Source organism: Helianthus annuus, chromosome 3, assembly GCF_002127325.2.
Source record: "Helianthus annuus cultivar XRQ/B chromosome 3, HanXRQr2.0-SUNRISE, whole genome shotgun sequence".
Lineage (NCBI taxonomy): Eukaryota > Viridiplantae > Streptophyta > Magnoliopsida > Asterales > Asteraceae > Helianthus > Helianthus annuus.
The window spans coordinates 84,072,037-84,085,688 of NC_035435.2; the positions used below are offsets into that span (position 1 = coordinate 84,072,037).

A 13,652-nucleotide genomic window follows, 5' to 3' on the forward strand; every position below is an offset into this window, starting at 1 on the left:
TCGGCATTGGTACCCTAATTCTCTTCTTTGATTTGTACATCAATGTGCTGACTCTAAAAGTTTCTTTTCATTTGGATTGAAAATGTTGTTACTGATTATTTACGTTTGGTTAGTGTGCAGGTTGGTGGAAGTAATTCAATAGGTCAGAGTGGTGGTCTTTGCGTGGGGTGGGGGCTGTATCTTGGGTTTGGGACTGGTTGTGTCTTGGTGTGGGTGTGTTTTGGTGTCTAGCTGGTTCACCGCTTGGTGAGGTTCCGATCAAATTCCGGTGAGTCCTATTTCTTATACATATCTCATTTACTTTTGATGTGGGTGTTGTTTCGAAGCAATTTGTTGTCATCGTTTGAAACACAGGGGATATTGCTAAAGAGGACCAACAATTAGAAGTAGATTGTGACATGGTGAAGATATGATGGTCGTTTGCTCCATGTCTACCAACTGTTTGTGGAAAGTCATCAGAGAAACTCTACTTATACACTTCAAACTTTTAAAGGGGTTCAAGATTTTTGTTGGTTTTTGTGAAGGTATGGTTAGATATGTCTCTAAATTTATACACAATTTTATGGTTTATTATTGTAGATCAAAATGTCATTTAAGAAATTTGATTATGCAGGTGGGATGGAAGTGAACCATACAATAGAAGTAGAGTTGGGGGTTTAGGTTTCGGTAGTAACAGAAGGCATTGGGAGAAACAGGGATCGTTTGACAACAGAGGGCATTGAAGCGAGCGTAGGTATGACTGCAACTTTTTTACAGTGTTTCGTGTTTCGGGGTAGATGTTCTTTTTCAGGTTGTCTAGGTTGTTTTCTGTTTTGTCTATGAAAGTTGTAACACATGTGCACAACAGGTGTATGGGGTAGAAACTTTTGCAAGCCTTTTCAAGTGCTTATGATATGATTAACATAGTATCGATTGTACTTATTTTGTAATGGTTAACCTGAATCTTCTTGCAAATAGCAGTGTTTTTTGATATAGTTAAGGGTTAATAAACTCCGCTAATGGCTGATTTAATTGTAGTTAATTTACCATTGTATTTCTAGGGCTCAATCATCAAGACAATGAAGATGAACAAGAAGTGACTGATAATGGCTAGCTGCGTTTGACGGCATAAAAAATGGTGGTAGTTGAGTAGGAGGATGAGCTTGGTTAGACGACGACGCTGGTGGTGTGTTGAGAACCTAACCGCCGCCTTCGACGATGGCGGGTAGGGTTTCATCACAAGTCCGACGTTTCATTCCAGGTGAGGTTTGGTTTTGTTTGTTTAATTTATGGCGATTGGAGTTATCTTTGGTTCACTTGTCACACCATCGGGCTCTTAAACTCTAAAGATGCATGTCAGACTTGCCATGAGTTCGCTCCTAGGCATAGCGAACTATCTATAGATGTACGAGTTGCAAAAAGCGCCTAGAAGTATTAGCCTTTTTCCTAAACAATCCATTGCCAAAAATTTCATCTTCCATTACCAGCATATAATGTTTCCTTTTTTCAAGATCCAATATATATTTATGTGTTTCCTGTTTGGGTTTGCAGTTCGATATGAATGGTGAAGCGAAGTATAGAGGGAACACTTTTTTCTCTGAAGATGACTATGTGTATTAAGGCTGTTCTGCGGATCATACAACTTGTCGTACAACAGGCGATGTATGGTCAGATCTATGGTTTCGGTCAGTTAACAAGCATAAACCTTTTTTTATAAATTTTTAGCGTATAAAAATAAAGAAAATTTGTAATATGGTTATATACTCGAAATATATTTTAATAAAGCTGTGGTTACCTTATTTGAGTTGGCCAAATGGTTGAATACAGATATGGTTCAACTTATAGTCAACTGGCTACCAAAAGTTCTTGCTTATGCTCTTTATCAAGCAGATGGGCACAAATTAGACTGCGCTTTGCAGTTTTATCGTGATCAGACTGGCTCTGATAAGAAAGAAATATTTGGAGCTGCTTTACCTGCGCTTTTGGATGAACTCATCAGTTTTATTGTGTACAAAAAGCCAGTTTGTATGTTATTCTCATAGCATACAATGATATAACTTTAAAAGTAGCTTCAGATGATGTGTGAGTTAGCGTTTCTAAACAAAAGTAAAAATAAATCGTATAATCCATCGTATATCAGTGACTCTCTAATCAGTCTACGGTTGGTGAAAACAGTCATATCTACCGTCAGACACGCCTGTGGGGCTGAAGGCATTAAGGGAGAAAGATCTCGAGTCTCTTCGAGGCAATGGTGAAGGGGAGCGCAAGCCTTTCGAAAGAATTTATGATTATGATGTGTATAATGACATTGGCGATCCTGAATCAAGCTCAAATTTGGCTAGTCCCGTGCTTGGTGGGAAGACATCCTTAGCCTAGGCGTTGCCGAACTGGTCGTGAAATGACCTTCACAGGTACATAATACTATAGTTTGGATTTCTATTTGAGTTAGGCAGCTAGCTAAGTGTATATGCAATGAATTTTGTTATGTGAAATTAATTTCAGAACCTTGGTCGGAGTCGAGGACATTACTCTCATTGTACGTGCCTAGAGATGAAGATTTTTCGGAGATAAAAGCAGTAACATTTGGGGCAACAACATCGTATTCAGTATTACATGGAGTTATACCAACGTTAGAGTCGAATTTGATGGACCCTAACAAGAGTAGAATTAAGGTTTTTATCTCAAGATGTAAGCGTATTAGCATAGGTTAAAATGGGTTCAAGCAAAAATTAGTTCAGGTCAAAATGGGGTGTTTTTAAAGAAGTATTTGTTTGGTTCTAGTTAAAATGAGTTAGGAATAAAAAGGTATCAAACTGTGTTCATATGTTGTACTTGCTTTTATGCATATAAATTCAAATTCTACAATGAAATCATGATGTAGAGTACAAACAGGTAGAATTGGGGATAGAGGCTCACCCTAAATGTAAATTAGAGTCACAGTGAACGACTGAATCTGATTCAATCGTAATAACGAGAAGTGTTCAAAAGAAACTATTTAAGGTCAAAAAACATGGTTTACTGTGGGTATTATCAACTCCACCATTAGTTTCGTTGAAGAAAACAATGCTGGTAATGCAGCAGCTGCTCTCATGGCTAGACTGGCCCCAAAAGCAAAGGTAATATACGTTCATATCATTTATTTATTTTGTTCATTATTTATTCATTCTGATTATAAATTCTATCAAAAGATTTTAAGAGATGGGAAATGGAATGAAGAAGATGCTTCCATGTTAATCCCCGGAGATATGATTAGTATAAAGTTAGGTGATATTATTCCAGCCGGTGCTCGTTTGCTCGATGGCGATCCGTTAAAGATTGACCAGGTGAGTTGTCAAAGTTGTATAATTGTTTCTTGATCATGTTTTAGTAATTTTGTACGCACCCGTGAACCGGTGAACCCATATTTTGTTGTCGGCTCTAACCGGTGAGTCTCTCCCGGTCATAAAAGGTCCTGGTGACAGTGTCTATTCCGGTTCAACTTGCAAACAGGGTGAAATCGAGGCGGTTGTGTTAGCTACCGGGGTCCACACGTTCTTCGGGAAAGCTGCTCATCTTGTTGATAGTATAAACCAAGTTGGTCATTTTCAAAAAGTAAGTACGAAAAGGTGATCGAGAATATCTATATTTGTTCTATCGTTGTTGGAGCCGAGGGTCTCTCTGGAAGCAGCCTCTCTATCCCTAGGGATAGAGGCAAGGTCTGTCTACATCCCACCCTCCCCAGACCCTATAAGTAGCTTTGCTATTTGTGGGATTTACTGGGTATGGTTGTTGTTGTTGTTCTATCGTTGTTGGAATGGTGATCGAGATAATCGTAATGTGTTCTATGTGTTCTTCAGGGTCTGACATGGCAGCCACATCAGCAAGTGCGTTCTCAATCGGATCAACCATATCCCATGGCTCGAAAGCTAGCCCGCTTTCACAGTTGAAGACGTGGCATGAATATCAGTTTCAACTCTCAAAACAATATCAAAAGTTTCACAGTCCTTAAGTTATCCTTCTTAGCCAAGGAAAGCACTGCAGCTCCTCGCTGACATATCTATCCATTAATCTCTCTCTTATCTTTTTTGTTTGTTTTTGTGACATATTTATCCATTTTGGTGCTAAATGGGTCAACACAGCTCGGGTTTGACTTGTTATTTGTTCCGAGTTTGGTTTATTTTCTTGAGCTTTGGAAAAGTATAACGAAGTCGGGTCTAAACTATAGGCACATCAATCTGTCTGGTTGGTTTGGCTTAGTGTGGTAAGAGTCGGATTAGATTAGCTGGTTGATAAGATGAATTGAAACATGGTATATTTTTCCAGCAAGTCATATGGGTCGGCGGGTTATAAGTAAGTTATAAACAGGCTGAATGAGATAGCGTGTGGTAATAAGTAGGCTAAACATGTCGTAAACAGATTGATCTTATAAAAATAATTCGTTATTTTCTTTTTAAATAAATTAAAAGATCAATCTTTTTAATTAAAGCCCAACAGGTTAAAATTAAGTTATAAACAGACTAAATGAGATGGATGGCATGTTGTAATAAGTTGGCCAAACAACGGATTGATCTTTTAGAATAACTCCGTTATTGTGTTTGTAAACAAATTAAAAGGTCAAATCTTTATTGGGCTATAATCATTGTTTGGATATCATTAAACTATAATTTGCCAATAAATCAGCCAGGTAACTCAATTTCCAGGCTCACTAAACCATGAAACATAATCCAAAATTCAAAATCAAGGCAAATTACATGTCAGTGCATTTTCTTGCCAAAAGTCTTCCATCAGTTTCTTGGTTTAACCCCTCTACCGCGTCCATGCCGCCATGGGTACGGCGGTTTCTTGGGATGAACGGTTGGAGCTTTGTTAAAAACTCCTACAAGTAAAAAGCACTAATTAGGCATACGGCGTACCTGTTGAATTGTTGTTGCCTTGCTAATTTCTTGATGTGCACATTAACTATAGATATTACGATGATGTGACTTGTGTGTTGAGAAAGTTGTTTCTAGACGGCGTACCTGTTGAATTGTGGTTCCCGCCGCATCGCGCGGGTAAACGACTAGTATATATATATATAGGGAAATGTTCATTGGGGAACACTAAAAATGTCACACCCCAACCGATGGCGTAATCATCGGGGCATGGCACTGAGCGAAACAGATTGTTCAGAAGTTTCCACAACTATTAATACTATTCAGTTAAATGATACGTCCCATACCGTATCCCAAATAATACAATAAATTATTACAGATAACAACTAGTTAAGTAATTCTGTTCCGACAACTCAGATTTAAATAAAATAAAATAAATATTGTTTAATTGCTTCTAGAGACTCGATCTGCAAGATCTACAGACAACTATGCTCTAGACGCTTATTCCTAGCTCGCCTTCCTAGCAGATAAGCATCCTAATTGCCTGTCACATACGTTAAAATAAAGTCAATACATGAAATGTAAAGGTGAGCATACAAGTTTGATATAGCATATAGAGTTCGAAATAGTTTATGCATAACCAGCACGTACACAGAGGAAAACAAAGCATGTTAATTATCGACATGGATCTATCGATACCAATGACTGTGGGTTGACTGTCCGAGACAGTTCACAATACATGATTACCACCGTAATCCATGCAAGTAATTGTCCTTAACAACCCCCGTGTGAACGGGTGCTGAGTCCAAACTATAGTACTACGTCGTTAAGGCAGGTAGACAGCATTCCACGTGTAAACACAATCAACAAGCATTCATTTAGTCACGTAATACATGCATAATCGGTTAGCGTCTAAAGAAATTGAGTAGTGTGTTCGATTGTGTTTTAAATAAGTAACGTATGTAACACCCAAAAGTGCTAAAGCAAAAAGGGTTCGAGTATACTCACAGCGATTGATTGATGGATTGAAGGGAGCGCTTGAGAGTAGGGTTAGCCTGAATAGTTCGATAGCATAACGATGAGCAATGCGTAAGATGGAAAAAAGTGATGATGGGTCGAGCAGCCTGGTCAATGGAACAGTAGGTTCGATCGAATGGGTTGTTCGTTCGGTTAGACAGTCCGTTCGGACAGCCTGTTCGATCGGCCGGTAGGCTCGATCGGTTGGACTATTTGAGTGGATTGTTCCTTCCTTTGAGTAGGATGTGTTTGTGTATGATGGCTTGTCCTTTTGAAGTTTTCGTTGTAGTATTTGAGAACACTAAAGTGTTCTTACCTTTCAGGTCGATCGATCGAACGGTCTGTTCGATCGGCCGACTTAACCGATCGGTTAGACACTTCGATAGTGAGTCCTCAGCTGGATGTCACCTGATCGGACAACATGTTCGATCGGGTGGCACTCCAATACGTCGAACGAGTTGAAAATCGATTAACGGTTGAAGCATAGTATCTCATGATCCGATGAGTAATGTTATCGAACAGCTCGCTCGATCGAACACCACTTCGTTCAATACTATACATCATGAAATTGTCAAGGTGTGGGGCCATGTGCTAGCCGATCGGCTGGCCTGGTCGATCGGCTGACATGTCCGATCGGTTGGGCTGTTCGTTCGAGCAGCCTGTTCGATCGGTCAGCATCCTGAGTGGTCGGCCTGTTCGTCTAACACTTGGCTGTTCTGATTGTTTGACGTTATATTAAGGCATTTTGACAACGAGCTGAACCATGGAACCTTCGTTCTTACTTGTTTCTCCTGCTCGGACAGGAATCACCCAAGTCCAGCCGGTGAACGGTTCGGAACGGTAGTTTAACGTTTAACCCGAAGTCGGTGAACCTCGTAGATAGAATCCAAATCTTGAACCACACAAACATTAAAATGATTAGTGAGTTGGCTCAAGTTCCGTTTCTACCGGTTTGAAAGCATTGAGTGTAAAAGAGTTGAAAGAAAGTTGAAAATCATCCTTTCAATCCTTCACATCATGTAAATGTTCAGATCTGTGATAGATCTTAGTGTTTTTATGTGGAAATCGGCTAGATCCATGTGATTCTTGGTGGATTGAGGCCAAAACATGATGTTCTTGAAGAACACCATGATGACATCATCCTAGAATGCTTAGATCTTGACGATTTCACGGTTAGAAATCAAGATTTGAAAGATAGAAAGGTGTAGGAGCATGTATTGATCAAGAAAGTACAAGATTTAGGATGAAAACTTTCCGGAATCGGAAGAAATCTGAGAAAATAAGGGGAGCACGAGCTGGTAGGTCAGAAGGTTTCCAAAAGTAGAAAGAATGACAATAACAGGCCTATTTATAGGCTTCCCAAAGAGGAAAGGGCTGGCCGATCGACCAGGCATCCCGATCGGACAGCCTGCTCGATCGGACAGCCCGTCCGATCGGCTAGGCTGTTCGATCGGCTGATAGCCTGATCGATCAACAGCCTGGTTCGAGTGTTCGGTGCGATGATTTCTGATATTTCGATTTCGATTGAAGATGATACGAATACGATAGAGTTTCCTATTCAAATTACTTTTAATCCCAACCACCATATCTACATACAAGCATCTATATCTCGCGTAACCTCTTTTCCACTACTATCATGATTCGATTTTGATTGCATTCGATTGAGTTTCGAGTTTCGATTCGAGTTTCGATTGATTCGATTGAACACCACACAAAACATAAGGTAAGCACGCACAGGTAACACATAAGGTACACACACAAGTAATATAACACCGAATTCGCATAATTCGAGTCTCGAGTTCGATTTATGATTCGATTAGCTTGATTATTGATTGGTTAACTTTATCGCATTGTTACTTCCTACTATCCACAGTCGTAAATCGTTTCACGTCGATTAAACATTCGATTACTTTGATTCCTTTGATAGACAACACTTACTCCACATAATACAAAACATAAAATAGACTAATTACAGTCAAAGAAGTGAAACTTGACTTGGACTTTGACTTTGACTTTGACTTTGACATTCGAAAACACGGGGTGTTACAGCCTCCCCTTGTTTAGGGAATTTCGACTCGAAATTAGGCTCGAAGCTGCACAGCACCGTAAATGATATTACCAATTTCTCGCTTCAGATCTTCATTTAAACAACTGTGGGTACTTAGCCTTCATGTCGCTTTCGAGTTCCCAAGTGAACTCTGCGCCTCGTTTGCCTTCCCGTCGGATTTTCATGATAGGGATGCGTGAGCGCCTGAGTTGGTTGGTTTGACGATCCATGATTTCGACAGGCTTTTCCACGAAATGCAGCGTTTCGTTGACCTGAAGGTCGTCGAGAGGTACAATCAGATCATGATCAGCTAGGCATTTTCGGAGGTTTGACACATGGAAAGTTGGGTAGACGTTACTAAGTTCCTCCGGTAGTTCGAGTCTGTAGGCGACTTTTCCGATCCTTTCCAGAAGCTTAAAAGGTCCGACATATCGAGGCACTAGTTTCCCTTTCTTGCTGAATCTGACCACACCCTTCCAAGGTGATACCTTTAGGAGTACGTAGTCGCCAACGTCAATTTCAAGGGGCTTGCGTCTTCTATCGGCGTAACTTTTCTGACAAGTTGTCTCGAATCTGGAGGATTTTGTCAGTCGTTTCTTGTAGTAACTCGGGACCGGTTAGTTGCGAGTGACCGATCTCGTGCCATACAATAGGCGAACAACATCTTCTTCCATATAAGGCCTCGAATGGTGCCATTTGTATGCTGGCATGATAGCTGTTGTTGTACGAGAATTCGACTAATGGTAGGTATTTGTTCCAACTACCACCGAAGTCTATGACACACGCACGGAGCATGTCTTCAAGAGTACGGATCGTTCTTTCAGTCTGTCCATCAGTTTGAGGATGGAATGCGGTACTTAGGTTAAGCGACGTACCAAGAGCTGCTTGAAACGTTTCCCACAATCTCGAAGTAAACCGAGCATCACGGTCTGAAATGATGTCACGAGGCGTACCATGATTACAAATGATCTCGTCGGTGTAGATTCGGGCTAGTCGTTCTACCTTGTAGTCTTCCCGTATTGGCAAAAAGTGGGATGATTTGGTCAGACGATCAACTATAACCCAAATGTTGTCGTGAACTGATGGCGTGGGCGGAAGTTTGGTTATGAAATCCATAGCTATACTCTCCCACTTCCATATGGGGATTGGAGGTTGTTCGAGTAAGCCAGAAGGTCGTTGATGTTCAGCCTTAACTCTCGCACAAGTCAGGCAACTTCCAACATAGAGAGCAATATCCCGTTTCATGCCCGGCCACCAGTACTTGTAACGAAGGTCCTGGTACATTTTATCCGCACCGGGATGAATAGAATACCGGGATTTGTGGGCTTCGTTCATTATAATCTTTTGCAAATCGGTCCGCTTAGGGATCCAAATTCGGTCCAGATAATAGAAAATCCCATCTGCTTTGCTTACAAGCTGAGCTCCATCGTGATAAATCCTCTCTTTCTTCAAAGTGCGTTCATTAAAACAAGCATGCTGGGCTTCGCGGATGAGGGTTTCGAGATCATGCTGGGCTTGGGTGTTGCGAATACTGAGCAAATAACTCCGTCTGCTGAGCGCGTCGGCAACAACCTTTGCCTTGCGTGGGTGATAACGAATCTCACAGTCGTAATCGCTAAGAAGTTCTACCCATCAGCGTTGACGCATGTTAAGTTCTTTCTGATTAAAGATGTGTTGTAAACTCCTGTGATCGGTGAAGATCGTACACTTGGTACCATACAAGTAGTGTCGCCAAATCTTCAATGTAAAAACAACTGCGCCTAGCTCGAGATCATGGGTTGTATAGTTCTTCTCGTGGATTTTGAGCTGATGAGATGCGTAAGCTATAACCTTGTCCCGTTGCATGAGAACACAGCCAAGACCAAGGTTGGAAGCATCACAATAGACAATGAAATCGTTGTTTCCGTTGGGCAACGTGAGAATAGGAGCATTGCAAAGCATATGCTTGAGGGTTTGAAAGGCAGACTCTTGTTCGGTTCCCCAAACAAAAGACTTGTCTTTATGGGTAAGGGCGGTAAGCGGCACAGCGATCTTAGAGAATCCTTCAATAAATCGTCGATAATAGCCCGCTAGTCCGAGAAAAGAACGAACTTCGGACAGGTTCTTAGGCGTAATCCAACTCTTAACTGCTTCAATCTTCGCGGGATCAACATGAATACCCTGACTATTCACGATGTAACCCAGAAACTGAACCTCTTCCAGCCAGAATTCACACTTGGAGAACTTGGCATAGAGTTGGTTCCCCTGGAGTAGCTCGAGAACCAAACGTAGATGTTGCGCGTGTTCGGTTTTCGACTTAGAATAGATCAGGACATCGTCGATGAACACGATGATGAAACGGTCTAGAAATGGCTTACACACACGATTCATCAGATCCATGAAAACCGCGGGTGCGTTGGTCAAACCAAAAGGCATAACAACGAATTCGTAGTGGCCATATCGAGTTCGAAAAGCGGTTTTGGGGATGTCTTCCTCTTGAATGCGCAATTGATGATAGCATGCACGTAGATCGATCTTCGAGAAACATTTAGCACCTTGCAGCTGATCAAATAAGTCATCGATTCGAGGCAAAGGGTAACGGTTCTTGATGGTTAGCTTATTCAATTCCCGATAGTCGATGCACATCCTGAACGACCCATCCTTCTTTTTAACGAAAAGGACTGGTGCACCCTAAGGAGAGGTGCTCGGGCGAATAAAGCATTTTTCAAGCAATTCCTGGAGTTGGTTCGAGAGTTCCCTCATTTCGGATGGCGCGAGTCGATAAGGGGATTTGGCAACAGGATTAGCTCCAGGAATGAGGTCGATACGAAAGTTGATATCACGTCTTGGCGGTAGTCCGGGAAGATCATCAGGGAACACCTGAGGAAATTCACGAACCACTGGAACGTCCTTGACTTCAACCTTCCTTTTCTTTTCCTTCTCCGCTACTACAATGTTGGCCAAGAAAGCTCTGTATTCCTTGCGGAGATACTTGCTAGCTTGAATGCATGACATAGTTTGAGACCTTTCGAAGCTGTTTCACCGTACACACATAATAGATCACCATTCGCGAGCGAGAATCGAATCATCTTATCAAAACACACAATTTCAGCATGGTTTTCGCGAAGAAAGTCCATGCCTACTATGATGTCGAAACTTCCGAGTTGCATAGGAATAAGGTTGATTGGGAAGATGTGATTGTTGAGCTCGAGGGTACAATCACGGAGAACAGAGTTAACGGCGACGGTTCTTCCAGTAACGACTTCAACTTTGAATGACGAGGGGAGATAAGAGCGCTTACGACTAAGGAGCTTCTCGAATTCAAATGACACAAAGCAGTTATCGGCTCCAGTATCAAACAAACATGATGCATAAATACCATTCACAAGGAACGTACCATTAACCACGTTGTTGTCGGCCTGGGCTTGACGAGCGTTGATGTTGAAGGTTCTGGCACGGGCTGCTTGTTGCTGATGCGGCTGTTGTTGTTGCTGTTGGGGCTCTTGTTTCACCACCCTGTTTGGGCACATGTTTGCAAAATGGTTAGGGTCACCACATGCAAAGCAGACTCGAGCATTGACCGCAGGTGCTTGAGCTGCAGGTTGGCCTTGAGGGGCTGGGAGTAGAGCTTGATGAGCGGTGGCTTGAACTGGGGCTTGACGGGGGCCATAGCGACAGTTCGCAGTGAATGACCGTAGAGATTGCAGTGAGCGCAGAAACGACAGGCGATTCCCACCGGATGATGATATGAGCATGTTGGGCAGAGCGGGTGGGGACCTGCGTAAGCACGCTTTGCTGGCGGTGCATTGGCCACTAGAGCTGGTCGGTGATGAGACTGCTGCTGAGCCGGTACGGCTTGCAGAGGGGCAGCAGTTGTTGTGACAGCACAGTTCTTGCTGGAGCTGCTGTTGTTGTGCTTCTTCTTGCGGCGTGATGACTTGGAGGGTTGAGCAGTGGAGTCGGTGGTTGGTGCAGTAGTAGCTTGATGCAGAGACTTGGATGGCTTATCCCAGAAACCAGACTTTACTCGCTTGTCATTGATCTCAGCGGCAAGCAAGTAAGTCTCCTCAATTGATGATGTCTTGGCAGCGTGAACAAAGTCGGCTACACAATCAGGTAGAGCTCGAATGTACTTCTTGATGGCCATGTCTGGCGTCTTGACTTGATCGGGATAGATAATGCTAAGCTGCTTGAAGCGAGCAGTTAAAGCAGCGTTGTCTCCGTCCTTCTGCTTGATGTTCCAAAACTCGTCCTCCAGCTTTTGGCGTTCATGGGGAGGGCAGAATTCGTCCATCATGATGGCCTTCAGCTCTTCCCAAGTCAGCTCATAAGCTGCATCATTTCCGCGTTTGTTTCGTTCGGCCGTCCACCAGTCTAGAGCTCGGGACTGGAAAACGCCGGTTGCATTTAGGGTACAGAGATTTTCAGGACAGCCGCTTTGGCGCAGAGTGACTTCAACTGAATCAAACCATTGAAACATAGGGCCATCTTCTCCGGTAAACTCTTTGGGTCCGCTTGCCTTAAATTGTTTGAAACTGAAAACGGTCTTGTTGGTATCTTTAGGAGCATCGATTCACGACTCCTCAGATGACTTGCTAACGTTTTCATATACCTCGCTTACAGCTTTTGCCACTTGCTTGGCGATGATAGCAGCGAGACGCTTGTCTCTCTTCTCTTGACGGGTAAGAGGGGTTCGGTGTCCAGATGACGACATGGTCTGCAACGGACATTGTCGTAGGTCTCAGACACAACAAATCGAATCTCACCTCACACGTCTACTACTTACTAAAGCTCAAGAACACATCGAAACACATATCACATAAACACATAAGCACATAATCACCGATTCACGTAATCACAGAAGCACATAAGCATGTAGAGCATAGAAACACATAAACGTAGAAACACAGAAACATAGAAGCACATACACATTCAGTCACAGAGGCTGTCAGAATACAGAAACCTATCATTCAAAGCTCGTGTGTCGTTCGTATATATTTGTCGCGTTTAGTATATCGAGTAGCATCGTATAGTCGTATAACGTGTCGAGTAATATAGTATAATCGTATTTCGTAGCATGATATCGTCTAGAATTGCAGCGACTTGTTACCGTAGTGAGGTAGAATAGCAATACGAGTCGTGTGTGTCGATCGAAGTGATAGCAAAAAGTCAGATAAACCTCGAAATTTTAAACATATAAACAGTTAAACACATATAACACATAAAATCAGCGAGTCATCAGAGTCACAGCTGCGGGCTCAGAATCGAAAACACATAAAAATCGAGAGATAGATTGTCTGCGGCTACTAGACATTGACTACCCAAAGCGGTTCGACTATTCACATTAGACTTGTCGTCACTTTTTAACTTTCGGGCTCACGTTGCTGCCTCGATTCTTGGGCATTCAACACGTATCCCCTAGGTCATACTCGTGAGTTCAGGTCATTGGAGTCCGTCGAGGCTTTGGTGAGATGAGTAAAAGTTGGAATAAGTTGCCAAGGTTCGGGTTTCATCCCTGGCTTAGCAATTTCTTCCTTGTTTTAGTAAAATTGAGGAGATTATTCATCAAAATATGGATTTCACTCCTGATTTGGTATAATTCTCCTCATTTGTTATTGAAAAAGTAATGAAAAATCCTTCGGTGGGTGGATAAAACAGCATTGATCCAGCAATTTAGTCTTGAGTTTTCGGTTTTCACACCTGATCCTGACCGAATCGCCTTCTCATTTGAAAATTCGAGTGTAGTGATAGTGCAGGATAGCATGATTTAGCGTATACGC

General features: G+C 42.3%; 1 protein-coding gene and 1 long non-coding RNA gene across 2 annotated transcripts; both read left to right on the plus strand.

The window, feature by feature from the left end:
• The first annotated feature begins 1,293 nt into the window (after window positions 1-1,293).
• Window positions 1,294-1,976, plus strand: LOC118490296. Its single transcript, XR_004889075.1, has 3 exons — window positions 1,294-1,410; window positions 1,531-1,641; window positions 1,870-1,976. It is a non-coding gene; the product is annotated as an uncharacterized LOC118490296 (long non-coding RNA).
• Window positions 1,977-2,377: 401 nt separating this feature from the next.
• LOC110931505 (plasma membrane ATPase 1-like) lies at window positions 2,378-3,967 on the plus strand. The gene is made up of 6 exons (XM_022174897.1): window positions 2,378-2,390; window positions 2,482-2,667; window positions 2,980-3,095; window positions 3,168-3,301; window positions 3,390-3,574; window positions 3,816-3,967. Exons 1-6 carry the CDS (start codon window positions 2,378-2,380, stop codon window positions 3,965-3,967), a joined length of 786 nt encoding a protein of 261 aa, XP_022030589.1.
• The last annotated feature ends 9,685 nt before the right edge of the window (window positions 3,968-13,652 follow it).

Coding starts and splice junctions, on each gene's coding strand:
- LOC110931505 (XM_022174897.1), top strand. Junction 2,668..2,979: donor TAAGGTTTTTATCTCAAGAT/GTAAGCGTATTA, acceptor AAACTATTTAAG/GTCAAAAAACATGGTTTACT. Junction 3,575..3,815: donor TGGTCATTTTCAAAAAGTAA/GTACGAAAAGGT, acceptor TGTGTTCTTCAG/GGTCTGACATGGCAGCCACA.